An 18,011-nucleotide genomic window follows, 5' to 3' on the forward strand; every position below is an offset into this window, starting at 1 on the left:
AGGGATCGCCATTCAATGACAACTCCCAGTTCACAAATCGACCAACACAGCCCAAGGGCCCCGTCATGAGTAAGGACTGGGACAGCTGGAACTTTCCAGATGACAGTTTCTGTCACCAGCACCACCGCCCACCCTCACCTCCTCCCCCTTCCCACCTCCAATCTACTCCACCTCTTCTTCCCAAAACTGTCACGAATCAAGAGGGAAGCGATCGCCATACATCGGCCCTCCCAAGCCATGTGTTCCACCACCCTCACACCCTTTAGATTCCAAACTGGCGTCGCCCCTCCCTGCCAGGCTGGGTGCGATGACTGGCGGACTCCGCTGCATTTCATGGCTAGAAGTGTAACACACCAACGTCAGATACAAACCCTGTGTTAATGGAGTGTCGGTAGCAGTGAGTGTAGCGGTCACGTACACCAACCTACCAATTGCGTCCTTGAGGTATTTCTGACCAATCAACTTTAAGTACTCTTCGATCGCCTTGGTCGCCAGCGTGTTCTCGCGAAATATTAAATGCTCACGGTCGATAAAACGGTCAACCTCCGTCATCGCCATGTCAGAGAGGAAGTCCTGCCAGAGACAGAAGTGTGGCAAAGGTCAGGTTCATTGACTGAGAATGTTGCTACCCAGAAGGAGGCCATTCAGTTCATCGTGACTGAGCTGGTTCTTTGCAAAAGCCAATTAGTCCTGATTCCCCTACTCTCTTCCCATTGCCCTGCAAATTTTCCCTTCCTTTTTGTAAATCATCTTGCGTCTGTGTCACTGACCCTTCTGCCACTGAGAACAGTTTCTCCCTATCTACTCTTATCAAGACCATTCATGATATTGAACACCTGCCTTAAATTCCTCTCCACGTAATTGAAGTTTCTCATCCCTGGTGCCATTCCAGTAAGTCTCCTCTGCACACTCTGCAAAGCTTTGACTTTCTTCCCTAAGTGCGGTGCCGAGCACTGGACACAATACTCCAGCTGGAGCTAACCAGCAATTTATAAAGGTTTAGCATAACCTCATTGCTTTTGTCCTCGATAGCTCTGCTGATATACCCAAGAATCTCACGTGTCTGTTTAAAAGCCTTCTCAGCTTCTTCTTAAAGTTTAACTTCCACAACAACTCCATCCAGTTTGATCTGAACAGGAGGAATTGCCAATCTCCAGCGCAGTGAACTCCTCGCGGATGACTGAGCAGCTGATTCCGGTGTCCAGCATTTCTTGGAGTTGTGAAGTTGGGGGAGATATCAACCAAAGTGTCAGAATCCTATCACTGAGCTAAAAAAAAATGACTAAGAAATCTGTATAGGTTAAGCTTCTGTTTACCTGAGATAGAAGGGAAAAGTTTGCATTTATATAGCACCTTTCACCACCTCAGAACATCCCAAAATACTTTACAGCCAATGAAGCATTTTTGAAGTGTAGCCACTGTAGTGGTGTCTTGTAGTGCAGTGGTACCATTCCCTGCCTCTGAGCTAGAAGCTCTGGGTTCAAATCCCACTCTGGGACTTGATGGCCACAGATGGTGTGTTCATAATGTGGCCAGACAGGTGGATTGTCAGTCTGTAAATCCTTCCAATAGGCCTATGGCAGGTGGTAAGAGTAGGAGAGTCTCCTGGTTACAGCAAACCACTGCAGTACCTTGCCAAGCACAACCATGGACCAGCATGTGGAAGTCTATGGTTGCTAATGCCCTCTTAGGGACATGGCACTGAGAGAGAGTCACTACTGTAATGTAGGGAATGCTGCAGAGACCTGACACAGTAAGGTCCCACAAAAAGCAATGCGATTACCAACACAGAGAACCTGTGATTTTTTTTTTTAGTGTTGATGTTTAGGGATAAATATTGGCCAGTACACCTCGAAGAGCCCAAATAAAAACAGAAAGCGCTGGAAAAACTCAGCAGGTCTGGCAGCATCTATGGAGAGAGAAAGAGAGTTAACGTTTCGAGTCCAATGTGACTTTTCCTTGGAACGTACTGAACTCGAAACGTTAACTCCATTTCTCTCTACACAGATGGCGTCAGACCTGCCGAGTTTGTCCCCAGCACTTTCTGTTGTTAGTTCAGGTCGCCAGCTTCCGTAGTCTTTTACTTTTATCACCTTGAAGAACTCCCCCAACCCCCCCCTTTTCTTCGAGAAGATCCCTAATGTCCACCTGAAGGAGCAGGTGGGGGCCTTGGTTTAGGGTCTCATTTGAAAGGCAGCACTCTCCGACCATGCAGCATGACATGAAAGGTGCCATATAAATCTAAATCGATGTGTGAGTTCATGGGGGCAGGGCATGAGGTGTCCTTCCCTCAGCAACATATGTGAACGGGTTGGGTCTTTCTGACAATCTGCACAGGCCGGGCTTATATCCACTGGAGTTTAGAAGAGTAAGAAACGACTTGATCAAAACCTTTAAGATCCTGAGGGGTCTTGACAGAGTGGATGTGGAGAGGATGTTTCCTCTTGTGGGAGAATCTAGAACTAGGGGTCACTGTTTAAAAATAATGGGTCACTCATTTAAGACAGAGATGAGGAGAAATTTTTTCTCTCAGAGGGTTGTGAGCCTTTGGAATCCTCTTCCTCAAAAGGCGCCGGATAAGGCAGAGTCTGAATATTTTTAAGGCAGAGCTAGATAGGTTCTTGATAAACAAGAGGGGGGGGGTGAAAGGTTATCGGGGGTAGGCAGGAGGTTACAATTGGATCAGCCATGATCTTATTGAATGACAGAGCAGGCTCGAGGGGCCGAGTGGCCTACTCCTGCTCCTAAGTCATATGTTTGTATGACAGGTTCCTTGCCGCTTTCACTGAGATTAGCAGTTTATCTCCAGATTGTTTTAACGATCGGAATTCAAATTCTTCAAGAGACACAGCGAATTTTGAACACATATTGTTCAGGTTTGAGCACTGCGACATACTGTATTTCTTCAGTAATACTTGCAAGCTCTGTACTACCAAGTGACTAGTTGTTTAAAATTATTACTCCAGGCGCCTGGATCACTAATGCAACAATATGACCATTGCACTACCATCCCCCATGCTGGTTAATGCACTCCAATGAGACTGCTTTGTGTAGCATTTTACTGCAGTAACACGAACTTGGCTGTGTGGAACAGGAGAATGGCTGACGCCTATTCAAACACTATCACAGCAGGGGTCAAGTCTTTTCAGAAGAGGAGCAGGAAAACTGGGAAAGGAAATTGGAACGTTAACAGCCTGACACCCTGCCAGGAAAAATATAACGGAAGACAAACAGAGCGCCGTATCTCTCCGCCATCCCTCTGAAAACCTCGATATTAAATCCTCTTGTGCATCCTTTCGGGATTGAGCTGTTTCAGACCACTCGACTTTCTCCATAAATAATGGGCATTCATACTCAACAAAGCTTTTTTTTAATCACTTCGTAACTATTTTGATTACCCGGATGTCACCGTGTATATTAACAGCAGACAGAGAGAGAGAGAGAGAGAGAGAGATAGATCCTGAACAACTGAGCCTAGCATTCCTCATCCAATTTTCAGCTCTGATGAGGGTAAAGTTGATGCCTGAGTACTCTGTAACTGGAATCTCTCAATGAGCCTGCAGTTCAGAATTCTGTTGTGGATCTTGCAGCTGCACACTGAAAAGAAAAGACAGCAACACTGGCAAAAGGACAAGGGTGGATTTAACAAAATAAGTGTCACCGTGCTTCTCACGAGGCTCTGATTGTCTCTTTACTGTTGCCTGGCCTGTCCTGGGCATCTTCCGATCAAAATTATAGGGGTGGAAGATTTGCTTTGCTGCTGGCTCCATTCTAACCTATCCAGAATCACCTGTAGTGGTTTCTGTTCCCACTCCCTCATCATTAACCTCCCACCCCCCACCTCCTATTTCTCATCTATGTGCCCCTTTGAAACATAATCCTAAAACACACCGTCAGGTTCTACCTGCAGCATGACACTGCTGACAATGCCAGCATTGCCTCTCCACCGCTGTCCCTCTCTTGGCCCCTCCCTGTTTCTGATTTGTCACACCGCTTGTCCGGCATCCAGTTCTGAATGTGCAGAAATCTCCTCCGGCTAAATGCTTGGAAGGCTTTTAGATCCCACCACAAACTCTGTTCCCTCGCTGCCAAATCCGTCCCTCTCCCCGGCAACTATCTGGGTTTAACCAGGCTGTCTGCAGCCTTGGCTTCATATCTGACACAGAGATGAGCTTCCAACCACATATCAGCTCCAAGACAGCCTCCTTCCACCTCCATCACCCAAACCCCTCTTGTGTAAGCTCATCTGCCGCTGAACACCCTTATCCATGCTATTGTTACCTCAAGGCTTAACTGTTACAATGCAACTGCTGATCAGCCTCCCATCTTCCACTTGAACTCAAGCTTGAACTCATCCAAAACCCTGGTACCCAGAGTCTGGATCCAGTTCACCCATCATCCCTATCTTTGCTCCCAGTCCGGCAATGCCTCAGTTTGAAAATTCTCAGCCTTGTTCTCAAATCCCTCCCATGGCCTCGCCCCTCAAGATCTCTGTTAATGAAAACAGAAAGTGCCGGAAAAACTCAGTCGGTCTGGCAGCATCTGTGGAGAGAGAAACAGAGTTGACGTTTCAAGTCCGTATGACTCTTCCTCAGAGCTGTGGTGGGGTCATGATCCAGGGGGAGGTAGGAATAAGTGTCTGAGAGTTGGCGCTCAGCCTCTGCAAGGTAGAGGTCGGTACCATCCATCACTGCTGGCTGTGCCTTCAGATGCCTACACCATAAGCTCTGGCACTCTCTGCTAAACCTCTCCACCTCTCCTCCTTTGAGACTGCCCTTAAAACCTTACTGTTTGTCCACTTTATTGGCCTCCTTGCATCCTCCTCACAACTTACATTCCCACCCAGTTTGGTGTCATCAGCAAATGCGGAAATATGACAATTGATCCAAATCATTTATATAGATTGTGAACAGCAGTGGATCCTTGCGGTACCCTACCAGTAACAGCCTGCCAACCTGAGAATGATCCGTTTATTCCTACTCTCTGCTTTCTGTCTGTTAACTAATTCTCAATCCATACTAATATATTTCCTCTAGTCCCCTGTGCTCTCGTTTTATTTAGTAACCTCCTGTGTGGGACCTTATCAAAAGCCTTCTAAAAATCTAAATACACCCACATCCGCTGGTTCTCTTTTATCAATGCTACAAGCAACATCATCAAGAAACTCCCAACAAGTTTGTCAAACATGATTTTCTTTTCATAAATCCATATTGACACTGCCCAGTTTTACCATTCTTTTCTAAATGTCCAGTTATCATATTCTTTATAATCGATTCTAACATTTTCCCTACTACTGACGTGATACTAACAGGTCTGTAGTTCTCCATTCTCCCTTTTCCTCCCTTCTTAAATAGTGGGGTTATCTTTGCTACTTTCCAGTCTGCAGGGAGCTTTCCAAATCTTTAGAATTTTGAAAGATAACCACCAATGCATCCACTATCTCTGTAGCCATCTCCTTCAACACTCTGGGGTGAAGCTCATTTGGTCCAGAGGATTTATCAATCTTCAACCCAGTTAACTTTTCAAGTACTACCTCTTTACTAATAATAATTTCTTCTGGTTCCTCAGTTTCACAAGTTCCATGAGACTTTCTGTATCTTCTTCTGTGAAGACAGATGCAAAGTAACTGTTTAGTTTCTCCGCCATTTCCCTGTTCTCCATTATAAATTCTCCTGTGCCCACCTGTAATGGGCCCACATTTGTCCTGGCCAATCTTCTCCTTTTCACATACCTAAAGAAGCTTTTACAATCTGCCTTTATGTTCCTCGCTAGTTTGTATTCACATTCTCTTTTCCCTTTCTCAATCAGTTTCTTGGTCCTCCTTTGCTGGGTTCTAAATTGCCAATTCCCAATCCTCAGGCTTACCACTTTTTCTGGTATCCTTATAAGCCATTTCCTTTGGTCAAGGCAGTGAAAGGGCTAATTCCCTCTTGTCAGGGGAGGGTCAAGGCGGTGACAGGGTTAATTCCCTCTGCCGGCACAGGGCTGAGTCGGTGAAAGGGTTAACCTCCCCTGACAGGACAGGGTTGAGGCAGTAAAAGGGTTCAACCCCCTCTTTCAGGACAGGGCTGGGGCAGTGAAAGCGTTAATGCCCTCTGTCGCGACTCTGTCTACTGAGTCTCACTGTGAGTTGAATTTTAGTTAAAGTATCCCAATAGACATCCCAGGATGAGCAAGTATTTTACACATTGGGATGCAGTCTGACTCAGCCAGTGCTGGACACATTTCCACAGGTCACACTTCCTGACAGGATATGACTCAAAGATTTGAGGAGCACATCTGGGAATTATCTGCGACCTGCTGGTTCGAAGGAACCACTATTCTTCATCAGCTGCCTGGGCTTTTTTTTTAAACAATTTAGTGCTGATGAGAGACGTCAGAGCTGTGGAATTGAACACTTTCCATCTTGGGCACACAATTCTCAGCAAACACACCCGGGGTCAGGAGCAACACAGATTTAGACTCAAGAGTGAAGTTCCCTCTACTTTCTCCCAACGATGTGCCTCGGTTTCACTTTCAGGAGCTCACTCCTGACAGCGCTGGTGTGAGATTTACCCTTCCCTTGGACTGTCTGTTTGAGATTGTCTGGTGGTGCTGGATCAGGGTCTGTTTGCAGTTGTGGGTCCACTGGGAACCAGATGGAGACTGCCTGAATCCATGTTGTGGCTGGCGCCTGCAGACAAGCATTCCCCCCCCACGCTTTGCCCAACATTCCGACAAGGTGAAACAGAGGATCGTGGCATCATCACCTTGTTGTTCAGGGGAGCTTCCTATGTGCAAGCTGGCTGCTGTGTTTCCTTCCATTGCAAACGGTGACTACGCTTAAGAAACAACTCATTGGTTTGGAACGTTCTGAGGTTGGGAAGGGCATTATGCAAGTGCACATTCTTTTCTTTCAGGAGGCTTTGGGAGAAAATCCCGCTCTGCGCTGTTAGTACAAAGCGAAAGAGTATATTGTGGAACTGCAAGCGCCAAGCTCGCAAGTCTCCAGAGGAGCAAGCTGTAGAGTATTCCCCCATTGGTACGGGCTAATGGGGAAGGGGAGAGACCTCTCTGGATGTCACTCAGCAGCTGGCCCCTCCCCTCCCCCCTAACCCCCCCCAGCTCCCACCGAAACCCATCCCACCACAGCTGGGCAGGCAGAACTGTGTCTGCTCTGTGTCATCCTGCTCAATGTAGCTCATACAAGGAAGCGAGCAGATTAAGGTACAGTCCATGACTGCACAAAGTTGATGGGAGGAGTGAGATTGCTGGGTCAAACAGCCTTGTCTCGGCCTCTTATGGGATGTTAGCTTTTCTTATAAAGAGATTGGAGTATCGGAGTAAAGGAATGTTCACACCATTATATAGGATACTGATGGGCCTACAGATGGACTACTGTGTGCAGTTTTAGTCTCTTTACCTAGGGAAGGACATACTTGTCCGAGAGTGAGAGCAACGCTAGACTTGTTCCTTAGAAGAGGCGAGTGTCCTAGGAGGAGAGGGTTAGTAGTGTAGACTTATATTCACCAGAGTTTAGAAGAATGAGAGGTGATTCATTGAAACATGAAATTCTGAAGGAGCTAGATAGGGTAGACACTGAGAGGTTGTCCCTAGATTGTCCCTGGCTGGGACATCTACAACACGGAAACAGTCTCAGAAATCAGAATGGATCGGCCATTTAGGTGAATCTTTGGAATTCTCTACCCTAGAGGACTGTGGATGCTCAACCATTGAGTATATTCAAGAAAGAGGTCGACGTATTTTTGGGTACGGAAGGAATTACGGGGATAGTGCGGGAAGGTGGAGTTGAGGTACATCAGCCATGATCTAAGGTGAAGTGTGGAGCAGCTCAAAGGGCCAAATAACCTGCTCCAGCTTCTGCTGCTTATGTTCTTAGCGTGACACCACCATTTTCAGCCAGGGTCGAGACGATTGGAAAACCCTCCTGTCAATCACAACTGGAGCCTGCACTGCTCTAAGTGACTGCACCTTCATGCTCCACCCACGCCATTATGCTGGAGAAATTACCCTGCTCTATTCAGGAGACATTGCTGCAGCTTCAGTCGTGTGTCCTGTATGTTGTAATTGTCGGAGAGTCTTTTTTTAAATAAAACTCTGCAGATTGTTTGCTTTAACAACTGTTTAAATTGACTCGGGCTGCTGAGTAAATAGACTGTTTGCTGTAATATGAACTGTTGACTACAAGCCCTACCTTTGGCCCCACTTCACTCCAACTCATTGGCTGCCACAGTGGTGCCAATGGAGACTCCGTCTTTTCCCATTCAAAGGATTCTGCTCCCCTTTATACTTAATGGCAATGCAAGAGTGGGGAAAGAACGTACCTCGGAGAGGGAGCACCCCCCACCCCCCGCCACCTTGGGGGTCTGGTTCTACACCTCCAGGTTAACAGGCCGGCTGGTGTTGGCTTACCTTTGCCTTGCCCGTGCTCTGCAGGATGTGCACCAGCGCACACGCCACCTCCTCCTTGTTCTTGACGCCCAGCACGGGCTCCAGCACCGCGCAGAGCATCTTGTAGTTGTTGGTGACGTACTCCGCAAACTCCTTGTACAGCTCCATGGGCAGGATGTTCATGCTCTGGTAGCGGGACTTGATGCGGATGGTGGGGCCGCCCGCCTTTCCCCGGCTGGAACTGGGCTGGCTGACTGGGTACCACTGCTCCACAAACTGCCGGCTGGCCACGCTGTTGATGGGGATGTTGACCAGCCCCACATAGTTGCTCTTGTCCTTCTTCTTCTTCTTGTCCGTGTCCTTGTACAGGTGGATGCGGATGTTGCGCACGGCCGGCAGGTTGTTGAACTCGAAGTGCTCCCCCCAGAAGACGTTGTCCGTCTTCACCTTGCTGGTTGTCCGGGCGTACAGCATCTCATCCAGGCACAGCTCACAGTAGTAGCGCTTCTTGGGTGGCAGATCCTTGCCCTCGATGATCCAGAGCTTCAAGACATTGTCGACACGTCGGCTGTTGTCCTGCAAGTAGGGATAAGGAGGTTGGGGGGGGGGGAAAGATGGTTAGATACAGGGTCTGGGTCGGGGGTCACCAGGTCAGGAGGAAGGTTTGGGCCAGGATCACACTGTCAGGGGGGACGGTCTAGTTCAGGGGTCACCTGGTTTCGGAGAGGCTCTGGGTTGGGTCTCATCAGGTTCGAGCAGGATCATCATGTCAGGAAGAGGGTTCAGATAAGGGTTACCAGGTCCGGAAGAGGATCTGGGTCAGGGGTCAACAGGTAAGGAGGGTATTCAGAGTTAGGAGTCACCATGTCAGGAGTTACATCTGACTCAAGAGTCACTAGGTCAGAAGGCGGGGTCACCAGGTCAGAAGGAAGGTCCAGATTAGGGGTCACAGGTCAGGAGGGAGGTCTGGGTTAAGGGTCACCAGGTCAGGAGGGAAAACTGACTCAGGGGTCACCAGATCAGGAGCAGGGTCTGACTCAGGGGTCAGCAGGTAAGGAGGAGGGTCTGAATCAGGGGCTCACGGGATTAGGAGGAGGGTTTGACTCAGGGGTCACCAGGTCAGGATGAAGGTCTGACTTAGGGGTCACGAGGTTAAGAGGAGGGTCTGACTCAGGAGTCACTAGGTCAGGAGGAGGGGTCACCAGGTCAGGAGCAAGGTCCAGGTTAGGGGTCACAGGCCTGGTTAAGAGGAGGGTCTTACTTGGGGTCACCAGGTTAGGAGGAAGGTCTGAGCAAATTGTAACCTCACCCACATGTTGAGGAACTGATGGGATTGGGTGCAATGCTGGTTTTACTCCCCCTGCCCAATTTTACTCTTCATTGGAGCTACCTGATCTCGTGGGATTCCAGCCGGCCCAGTTAGGTTACAATTATCCCCAATTAGAAGAGGATGTGAGACAGTGACAATGGGCTCCAACCAACACTAGACTGAAGCCATTTTGTCACCTCGACACCAAACTCGAAAGGTGGAATGGGAGATAATGGGGCAGTGTGGGGTGAGGGTGGGGCAGGAGCATGTGGGTGTGGGTGGGGTGCGGGAGGGGGGCATGGATCAAGCTCAGAGGCTGCTGGTCAAAGTTCATCCTGAACGTTGGGCCTTCATAGGGGTTAGAGAGAGAAATGGAGTTTTATTCTTAAAAAAATAAACACCAAACCTTTTCATCTGGTAAAACAAATGCACACAAACCCTAACTGTCGGGTTCTGAACTGACGGGCAGTAGATACGCGAACCTTTGAACTCTTAGAATCTGATTCAGTTCCATGACAAACCTTAGAACCGAAGGGGTGGTTTTACATCATTAGCTCAACTACATCATCAACAAAAAAAAACCCACAAAAAAAACCACAAGAACTTACATTTATCGAGTGTCTTTAACATAATAGGACATCCCAAAGATGTTTCATGGGAATAGTACTGAAGGAGCGATTGAGAGAGGGAATGAGGGAGAGAGAGAGAAAAGGGGACAGGGAGAGCAAGGGAGGAAGAAAAGTGGAGACAGAGTGAGATGAAAAGGGGTAGGAAAAAAGGAAGAGGGAGAGGAGTCAATGGAGAGTAAAATTGGGTAGGTGCATCTTGCTTTCCCCCCCGTGTGGCCGAGGGTTGGGAACTATAGTCTGAGTGAATTGTAGAAGAGGCAATGTCAGAGAGAAGGGCAAGTGTGTGGTATATATGTGAGGAACATTGAAAAGGAAAGAGAGACTGCTCGGGAAGGGTCCAGAGAGACCAGGCAGAGCAAACAAGAGTGACCAGAGGTAAAATAGGAGTCCACTGACTGGTCACGTGTACACTGCCTGCTGGGGTTTGCCCCTGCTCTACCTGATGGAATGATTACAGATTTCGCTCTCGCTGAGATTGGGTGGAGGGGGTGGTGTTGGTGATTCCTCACATGCAGCCAGAGGACGTGAAGCGTGCCCAACTTTTAAAAAGGCAACAGCATCCCAAGCGGATCATTTGTGAAGAAAATAAATTCAATCCGACAAGAATCAAAATCAGGACTCCAGAAAGAGCGCCTCTTCTGGTTCCCGAACCCTGGCGTAAAGGCGATTCTGAAATAAAGGCAGTGGGGAGCGCTGAGTGAGAGGAGGCGGCAGCTGCTGGGAGGGGGGGTGGGGGGGCATGTGGTGGTGGGGGGAAGAGAGCAAGAAGGAGGGAGGGAGAAGAGCCTGGTGGGGTGGGGGGAGCAGGTGGTATCAGAATGAGGGAGGCAAGAGGAGCCAGGAGAGTGAGGAAGGGGTGCAAGCTGGAAACACTTTAGAGCATCCTCAGGTCATGAAAGGCACTATATAAATGTGAGTTCATACTGTCATCCATAGCCAGCTGTGTCATTAGGGGAAGAGTATGTTTGTTAAGTATTAATAGACAACGATTGAATAAAAGCTACAGAGTGGAGATATGTGGGTCGAATGATAGAGATTCTGGATTTAAATTGGCTGCAGTTCTGCTGCCTATGACCTGGAAACATGTTTTTTTATTCTCTTGTGGGATGTGGGTGTCACTAGCAAGCCCAGCATTTGTTGCCCATCCCTAATTGTCCTTGAACTGAGTGGCTCGGTGGGTCGTTTCAGGGGGCAGTTAAGAGTCAACCACATTGCTGTGGGTCTGGAGTCACGTGTAAGCCAGACCGGGTAAGGACGGCAGATTTCCCTCCCTAAAGGGCATTAGTGAACCAGCTGTTTTGTTTAAAACAACAATTGATGATAGTTTCATGGTCACCATTACTGAGGCTAGTTTTCACCATTAATTGAATTTAAATTCCATCAACTGCCATGATGGGCTTTGAACCCTTGTCCCGAGAACATTAGCCTGGATCTCTGGGTTATTCGTCCAATGACAATACCACTATAATCACCATCTCCCCCGTGTAATTATAAACACATATATTAGAACAAGGTCGTTGGAGTCAGGTGGAAGGAATACTTTGTTCCCAACATCACTTGGAAGACAAAAGACTGACTTGGTTTTTTACTGAAGCTTCTGCAATGGATCAACATGATGCCGAGTCCTAAAGGCCATAAAAGTCCTCAGGCTCAATCTGCAGCTTAAGAAAGGAGTGCTATATGGAATAATCCTGACTGGAAGGGAATGTTTGTGGACAGAGGTGATCTGTCTCAGGCTTCTAGCAGGGCCCAAACAGAACGTCACAATCACTGTGAGCTATGACACTATCTTCTTTTGCGGCTGCCACCTTCATTGTGGGCCGGAGGGAGGCCTTTTTGTTGGTGGGCCACTGGGCGGACATGCCTATTAGGGTCTCATGCCACGCATGTTGTGGGATGTTGGGTGGCCATGTTTGTCGTGGGCTGCCAAGCTGGTTGTTGGCTGGCTCCTAGGCGGTGATATTTATCATAGGCTTTTCCGTGCCTGTTGCAGTCTGCTGGATAACCATGTGCATTGTGGCCAACTATTGTTTTTGGGCTGATGGGTGGCCAAATTTCTTCTGGGCTGCCATTGCTACCTAACAGCCCTAACAAATATGGCGGGCCATAACAAAAATGGCCGCCTAGCTGCCCACAACAAACATGGTGGGTCACAACACATGTGGCCGCCTAGCTGCCCACAACAAACATGGTGGGTCACAACACACGTGGCCGCCTAGCTGCCCACAACAAACATGACGGGCCACAACACATGTGGCCGCCTAGCTGCCCACAACAAACATGGTGGGTCATAACAAAAATGGCCGCCTGGAAGCATGGTAGCCCACAACAAACATGGCCACACTTGTTGTGGCCTGCCAGGCAATCTTGCTTGTGGTTTGCTGGGTTGGCTGTTCAATGGGTGGGTAGGTCCATTTGTTGGCTGGCTGGCTGACTGAGCAGGCACGTTTGTTATAGGTTTCCTGGGCAAGCACACTGGTACTGGTCTCAGGAATAATTTGACCCTGGTTATAACAATGATGCAACTCTCCCATATATATCTCTTATGCCCAACAGTAAATGCAATTAATGTCAGCCATAGGAGATGGTACACAATTTAGCACGTAGGTCAAGTGTACGTAGAGTGTGCATACACAGAGACGGCTTAAACTTCTGACAATGCCCAAACAAATCTGACATAAATTAATACCTTGTTTGGCTTCACTGCCCGCTGCAAATTCTCAATCCACTTGTCTCGTTCAGCCCCTGATCTACAGGCAAAACATTTTGTGCCAGATGGGGTAGTCACCTGCCATTTGAAGAAAAACAAGATAAGTCATCAGTACATAGGACCAGCTGTACCAGGAGCTGTGTTCACCGCCCATCTGGCAATGGATTCAGAAATAAAACACCCTCTCAACTATCTCGAACCCACTCCCTGCCCTCACCCCTCCCCCCAACCCTCACTCCGAGTGGGTCAGGGGCACGCTCACCTCTGAGTCAAAGGTCATGGGTTCAAGTCGCACTCCAGAGACTCCGCCACATAAGCCAGTGTAGTATGGAGGGGGGATCTGGTACTGTCAGAGGTGCCGTCTTTTGGATGACACTTTTAAGACTGAGTTCGCCAAGATTTTTGACGGGTGAAGTATGGGAGCAATGGTGGCTAAATGGAATTGAGATACAGAGCAGCCATGACCTCGTTGAATGGTAGTACAGGCTCAAGCGATGAATGGCCTCTTCCTGTTCCCATGTTCCTATAGCTTTGCCAACTCTCCATGATTGTGCTGGCGCATCCTGGAATTAAATGTTAATCTCCCAGACACTGCTACAAGCAAAACCAGGGAGAAAGACCATAAGGACTTTTTTTGGGAATGGTCTGTTTGTTTTTTTGTAAAAGTATTGGAGATGGGAAACAAAGGCTGTTTGACTGACAGTTGAGAATCATCAAATCAGATAATTAAGAAGTCTTTTTGCTTTCTTCTTGGCTGAATAAGGCAGGGGACATGTTAGGCGATCAATTTATATGTGAAGGACAATTGGTGGGATACAGAGATTTTTCATTCAGTCAGAAGACCCAATTGTTTATAGAACCACAGAATGGTTACAGCACAAAAGGAGGCCATTCTGTCTGTCATGTCTGTGCTGGCTCTCCGAAGGAACAACTCACCTAGTGCCAACCACCCCAACAGCACCACCAACAACCCCGACCCCCGCCTTCTTCCCCAAACCTTGCACATTCTTCCTTCTCAGATAATAATCCAATTCTCTCTTGAATGACTCAACTGAACCTGCCTCCACCTCACTCTCAGGCAGCGCAATCCAGTTCCTAACTAGTCACCGTGTGAAAAAATGTTTCCTTAAGTCGCCGTTGCTTCTTTTGCCAATCACCTGTGCTCTCTGGTTCTTGATCCTTGCCGCCAAACTGGCCAAGGATTCAGAAATAAGGCATCCTCTCAACTATCTCCACTCGGCTCCCTCCCTGCCCCCATAAAACACCAGCTTAAAAGGATCTGGAACACTCCCACCTCAGAACGAAAGGTTATGGGTTCATGTCCCACTACAGAGGTTCCGACACAAAATCCAGGCCGCTTTATGTCCCTTATGACTTCTCTTACCATCACTGATTGTGTATCTTCGCTATTGCTGTCACTCATTAAGTAGCTTTCATAGTCCAGTATTCCATGTTGATCATCCTTCAAAGTCCACTGTGTATTCTCATTCTCTGACTCTATATCCCACTGGGCTCCAATGTCTACCCACTATATCCCACACTATACCATTATTAGTCCTCTGTACCTCATTCTCTGTCCTCTCGTTCCCATTATAGTCCATTTTGCACCTAGCATATCTCCCTATGCTCCATTGTGTGTCCTCTCTAACCCGCTATACCTCAGTGTGCATCCTTCAAATGTGGAATCTAACTGGCATTCTGAAGAGAGATCTATGGTTGAAAACCAGTTGTAAGTGCTGTTTAGATCCTATTTAGATGCTAGTAGTTCACAAACATGCAAACACTTCCCATCCTGGACGCTCCCCAGAGAGGGTTGGCAGGGTGGAGACCCAAGGCAAAGTTCTCTCTGCCAACAAAACACTACAGCCCCAAAGAACACCAATAAAATTCCCCAAGAGCACGTTATTTAATTTCTGTTTAAAACTGAGAGTGAAGTTTGCGTAAAATAGATGTCCCCCTAGACTCTCCTCATTAGAAAACTACAAACACATGGTAAAACCTCACATCAAGCTCTCTAAATTATGCATACTTTCAGAATAATTCATTCAACTCCAAAATTAAAATAAAAAGTCCGTTGAGGATGGAAGACATGATAATCTCATAATTTATTCACAATTACTGCTACACGTTCAGTATGGAAGACAACATATAAATGCCTAAGAGCCAAGGTTTAGACAGCTCCCGACACCGCTCTTCTATTTAAACCTTAATTCAACTGGCAGCACATTATCGAGATAGCAGGTGTACACATATAAACAGAAAGCCAGACAGAGAGAAAGGCGTGGAGAGAAGGGGAGGAGAGAGAAAGGAGGGGAGAGGAAGGGGAAGAGAAAGGAGAGAGGGAGAGAAAGTGGAGGAGAGAGAAAAGGGAGGAGAGGAAAAGGGGAGGAGAGGGAAAGGAGAGGAGAGAGAAAAGGGAGGAAAAAGGAGAGGATAGAGAAAGGGAAGGAGAGGAGAGAGAAAGGGAAGGAGAGAGAAAGGAGAGAAGGGGAGCAGAGGAAAAGGAGAGGAGAGAGAAAGGGGGAGAGAAAGGGGAAGAGAGGGAAAGGTCAAGACAGAGAAAGTGGAGGAGAGAGAAAGGAGAGGAGAGAGAAAGGAGAGGAGAGAGAAAGGGGAAGAGAGGGAAAGGTCAAGACAAAGGGGAGGAGAGAGAAAGGGGAGGAGAGAGAAAGGGGAGGAGAGAGAAAGGGGAGGAGAAAGAAAAAGAGACAGAGAGAGAGATTTACTACAATGGTACTACAAAGACTATAGATACATGGAGATACTGGGCAAATTGGGGTTGTTCTCCTCAGTGCAGAGAGGGGCACGAGGAGCTTTGATCAAGGTGCTCAAAATTTTGAAGGGACTTGTTAAAGTAAAGGAAGAGAAAAAAATTTTCAGTGCAGGTACTTCAGTAACCAGGTAATTGATTACATATAGAATAATGAATACCCGGGTGTAAGTTCCAACTGGAATTTAATCGAGGGGCTCAGATGGTTTATATATAGAATAATGGATACCTGGGAGCAAGTTACAGACTGGAATCTAATCGAGGGGTTCAGATGGTTTATATATAGAATAAATATATGTAATATATTGAACCCCCAGTTCAACACCTGGTCCAACTTCCATTACCATCCCTCATCCATAAAACTATAGAAACGTTACAGCACAGAAAGAGGCCATTCAGCCCATCGTATCTGTGCCGGTATCCCTTGCCTCTACTCTCACCTCAACCCTCACTATTGTCCCTTATCCTAACCCAACCCCACATCTAACCCCAACCTCCATTTCCAGCCTTCATCTTCATCCCCAACCCCAAGCACCCGCCAGTTGTTCATACCCTCATTCCCACCCCTGCACTAACTGTACCCACCAACACTGGCCCATACACAATCTTTACCCCCTCTACCCTCACACTACCTTACCACCATCCTCTATCCCAGCCCCAACACTCACCAGCTCCCAACCACCAAACCCTGCTCCCATTCCCATTCAGACCACACCTCCCAACACTACCCCATCTCCATTCTTATTCATAACCCCACTACTTATCTTATCCCTCCTCCCACAGTCACTCCCATAACTATCTATAACCCCTGCCCTATCTCTACCCTTTTTCCCACTCCCACTCATGATCTGGGCTACAGGACAACCTACAAATTGACCACCTAAGCACCCAGTGAGCATTGGGACAGTGTCCTGTGCTGGAAGGCACCCACAGAGTGCCGAGGCTACCAGATGCTCACAGATTGGTATGAGCTGCAGAACGACAAGGCAGCGTCCTGCGTTACAAGGAACCCACAGAGCAGCACTGGTAAAGTGACTCCTGCCTGAAAAGTGACCAGGCCCCTTACCTCAAAGCAGAACTCTTGTCCCAGAATGCTGCTGTGCACCGGCTTGATGATGGCATCCTCATCGATGCTGAGCTCCAGCGCTTCCGCTGCGCTACTGGGGCTCAGCAACGACTCATGGGAGTGCGACTCCTTAAAGCTCTGCATCAGACGGGTTCTGGAATAAAGAGAGAGAGAATGAGACAAAGGCACCAATGACGAAATGGGAAAAAGGAAAGAGAAACTGTTTTAGTAGCTAAAGGCCAGACAGATTGGGTTAACTGAAGATCTTTACAGCAGGCCTGGAAAGTCTCACTCAATCATTCATTTACTCATTTTCAATGAAAATGCACATCACTCTTAAAAAAACACATTGCTCCATTTTATGAGCTGGACTTGTGTTCCGTGAATAACTCTCCTGACGTTTTCTCAAGGTCAACAGTCCTGCTTTTTACGTGAAGCAATCATTCAGGTTAGTATTTTACCAAGTATTTCAGCACTGGAAGATTTTGAAGCAACTTTATGAGGGGAAACAAAAAAAGATAATGTTTTTCAAAATGCCAATAACTAAATACCAAAATAACATGCCAGGTGCACACTAGGATAATTCCATTTCTTTTGAATCCTGACACCAAGACGGTCATCACTAATAACGGGGAGATGATAGGTCAGTAAATCTCGTTTTAATTTTTGCAACAACTGCTGGGAGTTTTAAACAACAAATGATGTGGGGGCATTGGTGTTGGCCACTGCTTCAATGTCAAAGCCCTGCAAATCAGAAACTGTTCAAAACTCTTGTTTAGCAGCCTCTGTGGTGAGTCGGATCAGGGCGACCTTACAGGTGTCCTGCCTCTGTCAAATCTGGAGCTGCGCGTTTATGGCACTTTTGGTCCTTGTTAAGGATTTATGGTGTCTGTAGTTTTTTTTTAAATAAAATACTTTTGTCCTTTGATTCTCTGATCTTTCCTTGCTCTCTCTCCACCTGCCTGTCACTCTTGCTGCTGGTACCAGCACAGCGGTTATGGGCGTTTCAGCTTTACAAGGTATTAAAAGCAGAAGCTCAAGTGGATCCTGCGATCAGCCTGTGATCCTGAGTTGAGTTTTCAACCTCACATTCGTGCCATCACCGTGAGGTTGCCTATTTTCACCTCCGTGACATG

General features: G+C 47.5%; 1 protein-coding gene across 5 annotated transcripts in view; it reads right to left on the bottom strand.

Moving 5' to 3' along the window:
- LOC144695689 (ras/Rap GTPase-activating protein SynGAP-like) overlaps positions 1 to 18,011 on the bottom strand; it is a 492,301-nt gene that overhangs the window by 57,549 nt on the left and 416,741 nt on the right. For all 5 annotated transcript variants that reach the window (XM_078566635.1, XM_078566630.1, XM_078566631.1 and 2 more), the window contains 4 exons: positions 16,876 to 17,029; positions 13,019 to 13,117; positions 8,413 to 8,967; positions 429 to 573 (listed from right to left, as the gene is read on the bottom strand). In XM_078566635.1, the coding sequence (XP_078422761.1) occupies positions 429 to 573; positions 8,413 to 8,967; positions 13,019 to 13,117; positions 16,876 to 17,029 (953 nt within the window). The remainder of the gene's footprint in view (positions 1 to 428; positions 574 to 8,412; positions 8,968 to 13,018; positions 13,118 to 16,875; positions 17,030 to 18,011) is intronic.

Source organism: Cetorhinus maximus, chromosome 21, assembly GCF_964194155.1.
Source record: "Cetorhinus maximus chromosome 21, sCetMax3.hap1.1, whole genome shotgun sequence".
NCBI lineage: Eukaryota > Metazoa > Chordata > Chondrichthyes > Lamniformes > Cetorhinidae > Cetorhinus > Cetorhinus maximus.